We start from the raw sequence: 15,381 nt of genomic DNA, 5'->3' as shown, positions 1-15,381 counted from the left end.
ACCATACCCCAAGAAAAATACTTAAAATTGATCAGAAAGTTAAATGTCAAGAATGACATCATACAAGTATTAAAAGAAAACATGGGTGAATTTCTATAAAACTTGAAAATGGGATTCAAAATTTAAAAAAAAATAGAGGGAAAAAGATACATTTTATTACAAACAACAAAAAACTTCAAATCATGCAGAATCTATAATCCAAAGATGCTCCTAAGAGACCACATCCCTTGGGATTCACACTCTTGTGCTGCCCATCCCTCATGGAATCTGGGTTGATCCTATTATTTGCTTTATCCAGTAGGATATGGTGGAAATGATGTTACATCAGTTCCAAGCCTTAGGAAGACCTGATGACTTCTGCTTCGGGAAATCAGCAGTCACGTAAGAAACCCAATTATCCTGTTGGAGAAAAAGGCCATACAAAAGAGGGTGGAATTTTATGATGAGACTAATGTCCTTATAAGATGAGACATGAGAGAGCTTTCACACTTTTTCTCTGTCTGCCATGAGAGGATAAAAGTGACAGGAAGGCCATACGCAAGTCAGAAAGGAGGACTTTCTCCAGGAACCAAGTTGGCTGGCACTTTAATGTTAGATTTCCCAGACTTCAGAACTGTAAAAAAAATTTAAGTCACCTCATTTATAATATTCTGTTAGCAGTCCAAGTTGACTAAGATAAGGGGAAAGAATACATGTGGAGGAACAGCGAAGTGGCAAATGTGTAAATGAGAAGGTTATCATCTCTATTCCCACCCAGTTGAGTGTCCAGAGAGTTCCAGCCTAGCTATTATCTGAGAGAAGTTCACTCAGCTGAACCCAGTTAATCCTCAGAATCATGAGAGAATAATAAATTGTTTTAAGTCTCTAAGCTTTGGGGTGGTTTCTTATACATTGATAGATAACCAATCAGGTGGCAAACATATTATAGGCATAGTAAAAAGACAAATGACAAATTTTCCCAAATGAAGGTGAATGATTCACAACAAAGAGTTAATATCTCATATATATATGTATATGTATATATAAACAGAATTTCTAATATTAGAGTAGAAAAATGAGTTAGGGTTATGCACAAACAATTTATAGGAAAAAATGTAAAAGATCCTGATCCATTAGGGAGGATGATACACATTTTCATAATAATAAAAATGAAATTAAAACTCCATTGATATGACATTTCTCACCAAAATTTTGATAACATATTCTTTTGATAAAGCTGTGAAGAAACAGGCATTCCATATATTTCTTGTGAATAAGAAAAATGGTACAACCCCACATGGAGACTTTTATAATATGTTGCAAAATTATTTTTGTATTTTACCCAATGACTCAGCAACTCTTGCATATGTTTGAAATGTTCCATATTAACAATTTAAATGATAGAATCAAAAGTTAAAATATCTCATATTCCAAAATGCCAGAGAATTATCCAACTTGGAATTAAAAAAAAAAAAACTAATATGAACATGATGGTTCTGTCTATTTTTAAAGTACTGCTGTTATTCTGATTTAGTAATTCCAAATATCACAAAATTGGTAAGAGCGGTTTTCCATGTGGGGCGCCTGGTGGCACAGTCAGTTAAGTGTCTGACTCTTGATTTCAGCTCAGGTCTCCATTTCAGGGTTATGAGTTTAAGCCCTGCGTTGTGCTCCATGCTGGGCATGGAGCCTACTTAAAAAAAAAAAAAAAAACAAAAAACAAAACAAAAAAAAACCCTGTTTTCCATAAATTAGGGAAAATATCCATGTTTAAAAAATAATCCTCGAAAAACAATCTTCGATGCTAGATTTAGAAGGGTTGTCTTTTCGAAGTGTTTTTACCCTCACTTCCAGATGGGAAAACCATATCCTGGAGAGACTGTGATGTTCCCAAAGGCACAGAGCATTGTATCATCAGTTCAGGAGTTAGCATATGGATCTAACCACTCTCCCTGCAAGGTGCTATCTTCTATGCCATGCTGCTAAATTTCATGACAGTCAAATTAGTGGTAAAGGATGGTGGGTAATCACACCCATTGTAATGGTAGGTTAGGGCCACAGATCCAAAGAGTAATACCCCCATAGGTGAAACCACTCAGGTAAAAGTTCACTGTGGATTTTTTTCCACTCAGAGTATTCCACGGTTAGGTCCCCACACAGTGTTCCTACCCACACGCAGCCTCACTGTCAGAACCCTTTCTCTTTATTCTGCCAAAATAAAACATCATCTCCTACAATAGCGTGCTCTAAATAGGGAGCAAACTCTCCAGTGTTGCACGGAACAATCAATTGTGATTCGGAAAGAAAACATGAGAATAACCATGAATATTTGTCTTTATTCATTCTTTATCAATTTAGACCTTTATATATGTTTTATAATATACATGTTAGTTGAAAAGCACATGCATGTCACCTATAAGTAAAAAAATATTCATGGTGGTACATGAATAATTTCTTCTTAATGAAGTGAAGGTGGGAGACCTCTGTTCCCAGGGTCTTCCTCTTTGCCCCTTGCAGCTGGGCCCACTCTTTTTTTTAGATTTTATTTATTTATTTGAGAGAGAGAGAGAATGCCCACAAGCAGAGGAAGAAGGAGAGGGATGGGGAGCAGCAGAGGGAGAGGGAGAAGCAGACTTCCCACTGAGCAGGGAGCCTGACGTGGGGCTCAATCCCAGGACTCTGGGATCATGACGGGAGCCAAAGGCAGACGCTTAGCCAACTTAGCCAACCAGGTACCGCTAGCTGGACCCACTCTTCATGTGAACTAGCTCTAGCCAGGGCCCCTCATCTTCCACCCTGCCGGCCTCGATAGTTGAGGGTGTTTTGTAGCGTGTCAAGAAACTCAAGGTCCAGCAAACCTGCCATCCACAAAGGCTTCAGGCTTAAACAGAGCTGGAGGAGGAATGGGGTTTAGGTCTCATACGAGCTCGTCCACATTAATTAATGCTATTTCAATTACTTAGGGGTTTTAAGAATTTTCATGTGATATTCTGGTAACAAGGTAACAAAACAACAATATTAACATGACACTATTTTTATTGGAAATGGAGTCATAATTATAAACAAGTCTCATGAACTTACTGGAAAATAGCCTCTTCACAGGTCCCTACTATATTTTATAAAACAATGGCAGTATGTCCTAGAATTTTATTGGCTAAAAGAGGATGATAAACAACTTACCTTTTTCACAATAATTTCCTGTCCCCCAGAGACCACAGGTACAGCTTCCGTCCACAGGACTGCAAAGTTCACCATTTTTACAGGAACATTTTAACTCACAATTTGTGCCATACAGTGTTTGGGGACATCCTACAGTAAAAATAAAATATACATATACATACACATATGTATACATACGTATATGTATACATACATATACCAAACTGAATAAAAATTTCACCTGAACAAACATTTTTCTCTGTTTCAGATAGAGTAATCATATCTAATAACAAAAGCATAAGAAAATGTTCAAATTAAAACAACTACTCAAATGTGACCTTAAGGTAGTAAGGACGATCATTCATCCATGCTTTCAATCACACTACACACTTTTATTGTGCTTATAACTACGTGCTTGGTATACTTTGAGAACTGGAGATGCCCTAGCGAACAAACAGAGGTCAATCCCAGATTGACATAGGAGCATTTTATATATTTAATCTCATAATTGCTATGGAAGACAGACAAGCAGCTTACTCCTTAAGGACTTTGTGCTGAAATCTGCAAAGCACTTTAGCGTACAGTGTTGGGCAACCCACACACAAAGTGCTGTGAAGAGGAGGTAAGATGCAAGTGAGAAAAGCTAAGCAGACGTAAGGAAGATGGAGCCTTCATCGTCAGGAGAAAATGACCCAACAATGGGAAGTGCCCCCAATAGGACAGTAAGCAATACTCACATTTAGTTGGTTTTGCCATGAATATGGACCCAGTATAGCCAGCTAATACGATTTTTTTTTTTCAGGAAAACTCAAAATCCATACTTTATTTGAAATCATTTAATCTTTGAAAGTTGGCAACTAATTAAAATTGCTTTACAGCACTGTGGAAGCCAAAACTATATCAGCCAATTCAAACACATTTGTGGCTAGATTTGGCCAAAGGCCTGTCATTTATACTTTCTAGTTTATAGTATTTTTACATAATGATATTTTTCACATGAATTATCTCATTTAATGCTCACAAATATCTCTCTGATGTGGGTAACAGTATACTTATTTACACTTGAGAAAGTTGAAGCTTAGAGACTTAATTCTTTCTCAGGCTTAAATAGCCAAGAAAGATAAAAACTGAGAGTCCAATCTAGAACTTCTGCTTCTCATCAACCTTTCCTTCTATTCCAGCTAGCGGGACAGACATTAGAGATTTTTTTTTTCTTATTTGCCCAAAGACATTTGTTTAATACATAACAGAGTTCGTACTTGAATTCAATCTGTATGACACTTTCTTTTCTGCCTTTATTTGACTTAACTTTAGTACCAAATGAAAGAAAGTTATAGCTGTACAATTAATGGTGGAATCACCACTAGATTTAAATTTTCAACCCAACAAAATACAGTAAAATAAAATAAACAAAATAAAATTTCAACCCATAAACCTCTCTGGAGCCCCACATCATGCTCTATTTTTTCTCTTAACATTGAGTTTATTCCCTTTTAATATACATATAATTCACTTATTGATTATGTTCATTGTTCACTCTCTTCTCCACTAGAAAGCAAGTTTCAGAACTGGGATATTATGTATTTTATCTATATGTTCCATATGTTTAAAACAGGCATTGGCATTAAATAAATATTTTTGAATTGAGTGGATAAATGATTGAACATATCCAGAAAAAGTCCATACCTAGTAAAGCATATATATGTCTATCTTTCTTACCCTTTAATCTTTTTTTACCCAAAAAGTTAATATAGATACATAATATTGTGAAATTTCCTTCTTCTATAAGTAAAATTTCCCAAGATTTTTCCAAATTGGTACATATAATAGACCTGCCTCATTGCTTTTTTATCAGCTGCATAGGATTTATTGCATCAAATAAGGTTTCTTTTACCACACCACTATTGATGGGCAAGTAGGTTGTTTAAAATATTTTGCTACCATGAGCAAGACTGTAATGAATAGCTTTATGGAAGTCTTTATTCATATATACCATTGTATCTGTGGGGTAAGTCACCAGAAGACATTTTTTTAATAAAATAATATGGGTTCTAATTGGTGACAGATAGTATCAAATTTCTTACAAAGAGATTTGCAAATTTAGTGAGGATTACCAATGTGCCATTTTCTTTTGTCAAACTAGTATATTATAAAAATCTAAAGATGTTATATAAATGCAACTTTAATTTGAATTTCTTACATTATGCACGATGCTTATGATCTATTCATAAGATCTATGGATATCACAGATTCTTTTCTTACTAATACATAAGAACTCCTAGCTTATTTTTAAAAAGTTGGTCTTTTATTCTTCCATTTAAAAAATTTTTTTTGATACTTTTTATGTGTTTTGTTCCTTGGAGAATTTTTTTTACTTCTTTTAAGTCAAAACACCATGGATTTTTTTTTTCTTTTATGGGCTCTGAATTTTTGTCAAGATTTATAATATGGCTTTCCAAAGTAACTTTTAAAAATTCTAATGGTAACTCTAGTACTCTCAGATTTTTTTTCATTATCTCTAAGTACTTTATACACTTGGAAGTAATTTTGGTGAACCAAATTACTTTTACAAGAGTTACTTTTGTCTAGATTGCTAGTCACTTAACTTATTAAATAATACAATTTTCTCTGTTTTACTTTAGTCTTCCTCATTTTTACTTTAAGTTTATTTTACTGTTTTTTTCCCACTTATTTTCATCACTTTTTATTTACTAACACAAATATTTTGGAATAGAAATTTTCCTCTATTTTCTGAATTGGCTTTACCTGATGGGATGTGAATGTCCTTATTGCTGTTTTCAAATTTCTGAAGTACTGGTTTTGTTTGCCCTTTTTGAGCCATTGATTATTTAAGAAGGAGATTTTGAAACACCCAAGTAGTATAGTGTGGTGGGTTTTTCCCTGGTAGGGAGTTAGTTTTGTTATTAGTTCTTATTTTACTGCTTTGTGATCATAGAATGCCATAAAACATACTTTTTGGAATTGATTTACTTTCTTTTTAAATTTTTGTGAATATTTCATGGATACTTGAAAAAAATATAATTTTTTTTAGGGAACAGAGTTTGGTTTACAACAATTAGACATACCTTACTAATTATGTTCAAACTTCTATAAATTTTTTCCTGCATATGTATATGTAGTTTTATGTATATGAGTTAACATTAATGAATTAGTCTTCTATTGATAAGCTCTTGCTATCTATTTCTCCTTGTATAACTTATGGCTTTTGCTTTATGAATTTTAATACTGTGTTACTGGTTTTATATATATTAATTACACTTCAATCTTCATTGTCAATTTTAATCTCTATTATTATAAGTGTCCTTTCCATTAGTTGCTTATTGCTGTAAAATTTAACATTGTTTGATACTGATATCATGACCACTGTTTTATTTTTCTCACATGTGTTTTGTGTGATTGTACCCATTTATTTACTTTCATTTTATTTTGGAGTCTTTTTTTCTAAGCTAAAATGGGTGCTATTTCTCTCTTGTTGCTTTCAAGACTTTCTTCTTTAGTCCTTAGAAGTTTAATGTTGATATGTCTTTTGCAGATTTCTTTAAGTTTATCCTGTTTGTCATTCACACAGCTTCCTGAATCTGTAGGTTTATATTTTTTGTCATGTTTAGGAAATTCCAACCATTATTACTTTATTTTTCAGCCCTATTTTTTTTCTCCTCCCCTCTGGGATTTGGATAACAAAAAATCTTTTTCAATAGTTCCACAGGGCTTTTTCTCTCTCTCTTTTTTCGTCATTTTTTTTCTTTTCCCTGTCTATTGTTTAGATTCTAGGGTAACTTTCTACTGTTTTATCTTCAAATTTACTGATCTGACCCTCTGTCCTCTCCATTCTGCTATTAAGCCCATTCACTGAGTTATGTTTTGTGTATTTTTGTTTCTTTTGATTATTGTATTTTCCAATTCTCAAGTTTCTATTTGGCTCTTCTTTATGCTTCTTATTCTTTGTTGTATTCTTATTCTATTTTTCTTATTCTATTTTTTTAAATTTGTTTCATGTATGGCCATAGTTGCTCACTGAAGCATTTTTATTTATAATGGCTTATTTAAAATTCCAATCAGATAATTTTATAATCAGTATCATCTGAGTGTTGGTGTCTATTGATTATTTTCTTGTTGAAGTTGAAATTTTCCTGGTTGTTGGTATGACAAATAACTTTTTAATGAAATGTAGATATTTTAAATATTATGATATAGGATTCTGGATCTCATTTTAGCAAGTCTCCTATGATACTGTACTTGCAAGGAGAGAGGTTCATCAGATAGAGTTCTCCACATAGCCTCCAAGTGAGGGGGGGAATAAATGTGCCTTATTCCTGCTGTGCCAGTGTGAGGGTTCAGACTTCCGATGGGGCCTCTGTTGGCACCTGTCTGACAGAGGGTAGAAGTGCCTCTTATGGCTCCCCACTCTACCTCCACTGACACTGCACAGGGTGGCCTCACTGCTGTTTGGTGGTTGTGAAAGTCCTGACTGTCCATTGGACCTCCTGTGACACCACCCTCGAAGGAAACAGTGGTGTCTCCATACTGTCTGATGGGGGTGGAAGTTCACAGTCTCCACATAGTTTCCACTGATATTGCCAGGGCCGGGGATACATTCTAATGTGGCAGGGATGAAAGCCCCAGCCCTTTCTCTCATACCATCTTGGTGCAGGGCAGGGGTACCTCAAATATTTCCATGGAGTCTGAAGGGTAGTCTCTTCAGTTGGCCTTTACTAGTGGGGTTGGAGTCAAAGATGAGGTTTTATTCTTTAGTGTTTGCCTGGAGTATTTATGAGTTATTGTCTAAGAGTTTTATGTCTTGTTTGGCTGCCCTTTCCTTTTCTTTCGTTTAGAGGAAGCAGGCATATCTTGGATTTTTTTTTTTTTTTTTTAGTCTGCATCCATTGGCCTTCTGGGTTGCAGATTTTCCACCACCCAGCCCAGGATATATGAGTCGAAAATGAAAACCCAGGGAATTCACCATTCCTGTTCCCTAGGTCTCTGAAGTCCCTAGTGAGTCTGCCTTGTTCTCTCCACATCAGATATTCTTATGTTTGTTTTAGATATAGTGACTAGAATTTTTATGGTTTAGAGGGAAGAATATGGAAAAATGTGTGTACTCTAGCTTTCTCTAAGTTAAGTCTTATAATTTTATATAATCCAGGGACTTTTCTTTAGGCAAAGAATATATTATTATTACATAGCATAATTAATTTCTTACTGGTTCAGCAGCATGAGTGGTAATGAAATTCATATGATTCTCCTTTCTCCTATTTTTTCTCATTCCTCTCCTCCACCTGATTTTTAGTGGGCTACGTTTTTATTCTTAAATTCTCAATTTCAGCATTTTAAATTCCAACATTTACCTTTATAACACTTAAAAATGCTTATTGAGTTGTCATATTTAAACAATACATTTTGATACAGATCTGTCCCTCCCATTCGCAACTTCTAATGAAGAAATAAGGTCAGTATAATTAACTCCATCTTTTCTTTCCATCCAGTTTATGCCCATTTTGCTAAACTATCAAAATTGTTATAATATTATTTATATACTTATCATATCATGTGACCATAATTCCCACCTTTGTTTTAAACTTAGCCCTAATAAAAATAGATTTAATACTCACTAATAGTCTTTTTACCAGAGATTTTCCATTTATTACTTGGTTGCTCAAATTTATCTTCTACAGTTTCTTCAAAAATATTTTATGGCTACTATATCCTCAGTAACATTTTAGTATTAAAAATAGTTATTTATTTTCAGTCCTACTATACTTGAATAACAGTTTAACTGTGTATAAAACCCTTGAGTCATATTTTTTCCCAAAAACTTCATAGGCATTGATTAACCACATGCTAGCAATGGTTGTGATTATTGCTGTGAGGCATGAGGCCAGAGTGATTTTTTTCCCCTCTCTTCATATGAGATCTCACATTTTTTTCTTTTATCCCCAGTGGAGCTTCCCCTTGCTTATGACCAATCTTAACTAGAGTTTCCAGGAATAGAAAGTACCCAATCTGTAGCATCAGATCTTTCATTTCAAAGAAAAAAATCTTGAATATTATATTTGAATACTTTCTTTTCCATTTATATATTTGTCTTTCTATTTTTTCCATTTCTTTGTTTCCACTTTCCTCGAGCTTATTCTCCATTTACCTGGCTGTCACATAAGCAGATTCAATCCTCCTATTACCTGTGTTCAGTATGGTCTTCATTATTATGATGTGAGGTTTAATTTTCATTTCCACTTCTTTCTGAGCTCTGCCAGCTTATTTTTTCATTTCCCTTTGTTGTCTTTTCATTTATTCCATGAACCCTTGTATCTCTGCATCACACTCACAATTTGTAGAGAATGCTTTTTCATTATGTCCTTCAGATTCTTGGAAAAAATTCTGGTTAATATTTCTATGTGCTCCATAGCAAAACTTTTCTGCTCTATGTCCATCTGCTTTTTGTTTTCTTATGCCTTTTCTCCTTTACCCTTCTTATAGAATTTGCACTAAAAAATAACCAAAGCTTTGAATAGTTTCATATATTGTTTCCAAAATGAGAGGAGGGTTTTTTGGGGGTCTTTTATGCATCAAGTTTTTGTTTTTGCTTTCATTTTCTTAGATTAGTTTTGTGTGCACCAGCTATTTTGGGGGAGGGTAGTATGGATCTGGGGCTACAAAAATTATTTCAGCTAGTTGGAAGCCTCTTGGGCCCAGAGTAAAACTCCATAGGACATAAAGTTGTGGTCTATGTGCTTTTGTGTCGCCTTAGCTCCCTTTAGCTGCGAGGCTGGTTATTGCCCATAGATTACCCTCTATTCTAGTGCAGAGTTGAAAATATGATGGTTCTGTGCACTTCCTGGTTTTATCCCATTCTTCCTGCAACTCTGTAAGGTCCAGTGGCATTCAAGGTAGCTCTTGCAACATGCTCACGCAACCAACCCTTCTTTTTAAACAAAGGGTCATTGGTTTTGCCCATCTGTGTGTGTGATGGAGAAGTGGATCTCTGTATGTCATTTCACTGAACTTGAGAGTTCTTCTATTATGATTATTATTGTGAAAATAATGAATAATATGATTTAGGACAAGAAAGTTTTGTAGTTTTAAACAAAGATCACGTTTTCCTTTCTGTCTCCCATTTTTCTTACAGCTTTCAATAGGCTTCTGAAAGTTGAAGAAAACATAAAACGTTTCAGTTCTTATAATTAGACATCCCTAATGCACAATTTTAGGCAGCTTTACAAAAGTTAACCAAAGTTATTTCAAAATTTGCTCCTAGTCAAGAGTATACATAAATTATTCTTTGTTTTTGTTTTCAATTCTTGTTTACCCTCCAGTAGTCTATTTCCTATATGGCTCTACAAGAGTGTGTACTTTCATGTTATTAAAGCCACATTTAAGAAGAAAGTGTTATAAACAATGCCCATTTAATTATATTTCCTGGCACCAATCTGCTTTCATAGCGTAACTTAGTTAGTGCCTGGACGGACAAGGTGACCCTGCAGCCATTGTTACCTTGCTGACACCTGGCTCTCATTTGGCCAGATGGACACTGGCACCCTCCAGTCACCAGGTCACACTGTCCTGAGCCAGAGGAACACTGTTGGACACAGTCCTGCCCATAGCGATCCTCAGGACAAACTGCAGGAAGGAGCAAAACAAAACCAGATTTTTCTTATTAAAACGTTTTGCCAGTCAAGACTTTAAAAACCTTGTAAATACATGACCCTTTCTTTTAATCAAATAGGTTTCCTTGCCTTGCCTTCAGTTTGGTTTTCAACTTAAAAGGTTGAAAAAACAAAAAAAGGAACTGTTCAAATTGTTGCTTACATAGTGCAATTTTGGTTGACATCAGGAATTCCAACCAAATATCTAGTGTCAAACACTTACATATATGATATAAATGACTCTTACAAACTCAGTCTTGCTTTACCACATGGCGGCCTTAGCAAATGTGTGTGTGTGTGTGTGTGTGTGTGTGTGTGTGTGTATGCATGCATGCATGTGTGTGTAATAATCTTGAGTATGTTTCCTCTTAAAGTCCACTCTGGAATTTCAGCTTACACTTCAATGCTTCAACATAGAATCCATTATGCTCATATCTCCAAATATCATTTATGTATTTGTTAGTTTATTTGTAGATTTATTGTTTATTTATTAAAATCAACAGATTTGTTAAATTATCTTTTAAAATTAATTATATTAATATAAGTTAAATTTTAATTTGTTAATACATTAACATATTTATTAATTTGTCTGTTTGCAACTTTATTTCATAAATTCATTGAGATGCTTATCAAAATACAGATAACACTCAAAGATAAAATAAATATCTGTGAGAGTCAAGTGAAGGAAAAAATATAGTTACAATATAGACATAAATGAATATCACAATTCTTTGAACTTGTAAGAGGTGGACTGCAAATTGGCTCTGACCTACCTAGCTGTCAAAACAAAGAAGGAAAAGTACTCAGGTGTAAGATCACAGCTTTCCGAAGACGAAAATACTATCAATATTCAGGGAAATCAAGACTCTTGAAGATGCTTTGGCCTGAGGAAATTAAGAAATTTCTCTCAATGATTTTCTTTGAGGAACAAAGGGGCCAGTTAGAACGTTCCTTAGGAGATGTTTATGGGTTGGCTTTAACTCAAAGACAACTTGGCTGCTGAGGCCTCAGAGGCGGTATTCACTAGGTTTCAATTTTCTACTACATGGAGCCAGGACTTTGTCCTACTTCTCTTTTATCTTCAGAACATCAGTGTACTGAGGTAGGATAATTAAAATTACCCTCATACAAAGAAGACAGAGCAACTACCTGCCTGGGCAAAATAAGCATTTGGTTGTCTTTAGCACATAACAACTTGGTACCCTGCTTGATCACCAACTTTGTTATCATTCTTCCAAATGAAGGAATCTTAAGTTTGCAATTATAGCACTTCTATCTTTTATGAAAGATCTATTGATAGTTCTTTTATTCTTTTAATTCTAAAGTATAAAATACAGAATAGTGCACAAAAAACATAAATGTGCAGCTCAATGAAGCATCACAAGTGAACATCCTCAACAACAGTAAATAGGTTGAAGAATACAATATTGCCAGAACCACCTTCCCATCATGCACTCTCCTGAGCATTGTTCTACTATCCTCCCTAAAAATCATTATGATCTTGCAAACTGCCCAAATATTTAGGAATTGGCAAATCTGATAAGATCAAAATGTGTTTGCTAAGAATATCTCTAAAGAGCCTAAGATAGTGCATTTTTGAGGGATCTTTAATTTACATCTGGTCCCTTAAACTTTATGTCAATAGATGTCTTTCTGATGGGTAGTTAAGTCTTTAAATTTTAGGGAACTGGTTACTTTTTGGTAAGTAGGAGAACTACTTAATTTTGAGCTGGATATTGCTGAGGATAAATGAAATTGTGAAACTTTAACCAATGAGTTTGACATTGTGTACACAGGCATCCCCAGTCCACTCTTCTCTTATGGAACAGATTTTCTAATCCTGACTTGAGTCTAGCATTGCTGGGATATGAGAGGTTATGACCAAAGGGTTCTCTTTGGCTGCTTCACTGCTTCAGCTCTCAAAACTCCTGATGTAAGCACTCCTCCACCTACAATGCAGGTCAGTTGGTGTTTGCTGTTACCACAGTAAATTATTAAGTATAAATTGCAACAACATTGACTCTCTAAGTGCAGTTCTTAAAAACTCTATTTTAGCATATCCACTTCATAATTGGTAGACTGACTGACTTTGACTGCAGTTGGCCCCAAAGAAGTCAGGTGGGCAGTAACAGGTGCCAATCACGGTGTCACAGCTGCCACCATTAAGGCACTTGCACATCCTTTGGCAATTTAGACCTTAAATGCCTTTCGGGCATCCTCTTGAAGGAGAACAAAACCATATGTGATACTGTACCTCAAAGCAATCACTGTTTAAATTCATGCCCATAGACATGTGGCTAACTCAACATTCCAAATACTGTTTTTTGGTACTTTCAATCACCTTCAAGCTAGTGATTCAAGGCACGGACTTATCTGAAGAGATGAGATGATATAGATAGATGCCTTAGTAATACAGCTGCGGGCATAACGTTCCTGAGGCTACTCATTAGTAAGATACAGGAAACTTAACTTTGAGTTTCCTTGGAAATCTGTCCATTTTTAAAGAGTGCTCAGAATAGGTGGCAATTGGCCAAACAAGGCTATTTCATTCCAGTATAGCTGAATTAATTATTTTGATTAATGTTTAAGTGTTATAGTTTGTCTTGTCTGGAATGATCTGGGTTTAATACAAGTAAGAACTTAAAATGGCATGAAGCATCAAGAAAAAAAATCTTCATTTTCTGTTAGTTTCTCACTTTCCTACTTTCACAACCATGGACATATGGCCTACTATGATGATACCCGTGTAACAAATAGATCAATGGCCAGAATTCAAGATAAAGGGAGATGAAACAGGACGAAGAGTAAGCTGAAGACCATGTTATCTACGCAATGATTGAAAGACTGTGGATGTTTATTCAGGAGAAAATAGAGCTAAGAAGACAGAAATGTCTTCAAACATGAAAAGGCAGTCTTGTGGAAAAGAAAGGCAGATTTTATCACAATAAGGAAATACTTTCTGAGAGAGCTGTCCAAGATTGGAATAAGCTTTTTTCAGGAGGCATGATTACTCATCTCTGTAGGAGTTCAAACAGAGACAGGATAAGTATACAGTAGAGAAAATATAGAGGTATTCAAGTTGATTAACTTTGAAGCACTTCCATCTGTGACATTCTCCTATTCCATGAAATGCCTGATACTTTCAAGTCTTAAGATTGTAAAAGTTTGAGTTTCAAGAGACCTCACGTCCATCTGGTTCAATTCTTATTTTAAGATGATGAAGTTGAGGCCCACAGAGTGAAGTGACTTGGAGTATATATTGCACAAAGTTCTGGTACCTGTTAAAGATAGCTATCTTTATCCTTGCTACATATTTAAATACGAGGCTGTAGGAAATTTTGAATAATCTGATTTGAAACCTATATATTTCACTTATTAATGTTGTATCTTTAACTCCTTTCTTTAGCTTCTCGTTCTTAATTCCCAAAGGGGATAATAACAAAATCATGGGCCTGTTGTGGTGATTAGAATGAAAAAGTACATCACCAAACTCAGCTCCCGTATCAGTGGTGGCCATTATTTTCATTAAATGATGGCAGTATCAATGCTAGGCATGCAACAAAACCCTTTCTGTACCAGCTTGATCTGAGTCAAAGTGTTTGGTATTTGTCTTAGGTCCTTCTTCTTGGAAAATCTTTTCATTTGGGAGCATACTCTAAAAGTGACCAAACTAGACCAGATGGCACTTGTTTCCTTCCTTTTATCTTGTGTTTTTATGTAAGAATCAGAGAGTAAGGAATATTTTTTAAGAGTATGTCACATGTAGCCTGTTTAGAGGGAGCAGCCAAGAATGGATTTTACTGAGATTCAGATTTGTTTATAATCCCCATATATGTCCTGGCCTAAATTCCAGAATTCTCACCTTGAGTCTCAAACCCAAAGAGTGGATGCTTCTTTCTTCCTTTTTCTTCCAGTTTTAAAATAAAATTCTTCATAATGGAGATGGAAAGCAAAACACTACAGTTATTAATACCAAAGGTTATTTCTGTGCTGTAGCTGTTATATTTCTTTATTCCTCTCAATGAAAAATGATAGCTTCACTTTACAGTTTCTTCTGTCATTCCCTCCTCCCAAGGAATGTCAGCTCCCATAGCTCATTGTCCCTTCTTTTGTATATAACATTCATTTGTCCTCGTAAAAACTTCTTTTTTCCCTCACAAAAGATTCAATAGAGCATACCTAAAAGCAAAATTAGTGATTAAAAAAGTATCCATCTCCTCCTCTTCTCCTATTCACCAAGATATAAAATGCTTTCATGTCCATTTGAGTCAGACTTTTGGAATGCAAATTTTTATAGTATTTTTTTTAATCATTACTATGGGTGATGCTTAAGAAGAAGGTTTGCTTGATATTAGCGAAAATACACATAAAGCAAGCTGAAGGTATGGAGTCAGAAACAATGAAGTCTTATGTGTACTGCTGGGACGTTGCTTCCCAAAAGGACATTAAATTAATAAGAGTTCATTGGTACAGAAAATTCTGTAGTCACATCCTATGAAGCAAAAGCTGGCATGAATTTCTGTGCAAGTGAGGAAAAGAGAAACACCTGATAATGTGAAATTCATGTGTTTATTAATGAGGA

The 15,381-nt window shown here is 34.9% G+C and overlaps 1 protein-coding gene across 1 annotated transcript in view; it reads right to left on the bottom strand.

The window, feature by feature from the left end:
• The window catches only part of LOC113918376 (scavenger receptor class F member 2-like), a 51,371-nt gene that overhangs the window by 16,592 nt on the left and 19,398 nt on the right, over window positions 1-15,381 (bottom strand). Inside the window, exons 3-5 of the mRNA XM_027586792.2 lie at window positions 14,662-14,728; window positions 10,648-10,773; window positions 3,160-3,288 (exon numbers count right to left, since the gene is read on the bottom strand). Coding sequence (XP_027442593.1) covers window positions 3,160-3,288; window positions 10,648-10,773; window positions 14,662-14,728 — 322 coding nt within the window. The remainder of the gene's footprint in view (window positions 1-3,159; window positions 3,289-10,647; window positions 10,774-14,661; window positions 14,729-15,381) is intronic.

Source organism: Zalophus californianus, chromosome 1 (assembly GCF_009762305.2).
Source record: "Zalophus californianus isolate mZalCal1 chromosome 1, mZalCal1.pri.v2, whole genome shotgun sequence".
NCBI classification, from domain to species: Eukaryota; Metazoa; Chordata; class Mammalia; order Carnivora; family Otariidae; genus Zalophus; species Zalophus californianus.
The sequence above is the reverse complement of the archived record's forward strand: the minus strand, read 5'-3'. Positions and strand labels throughout refer to the sequence as shown.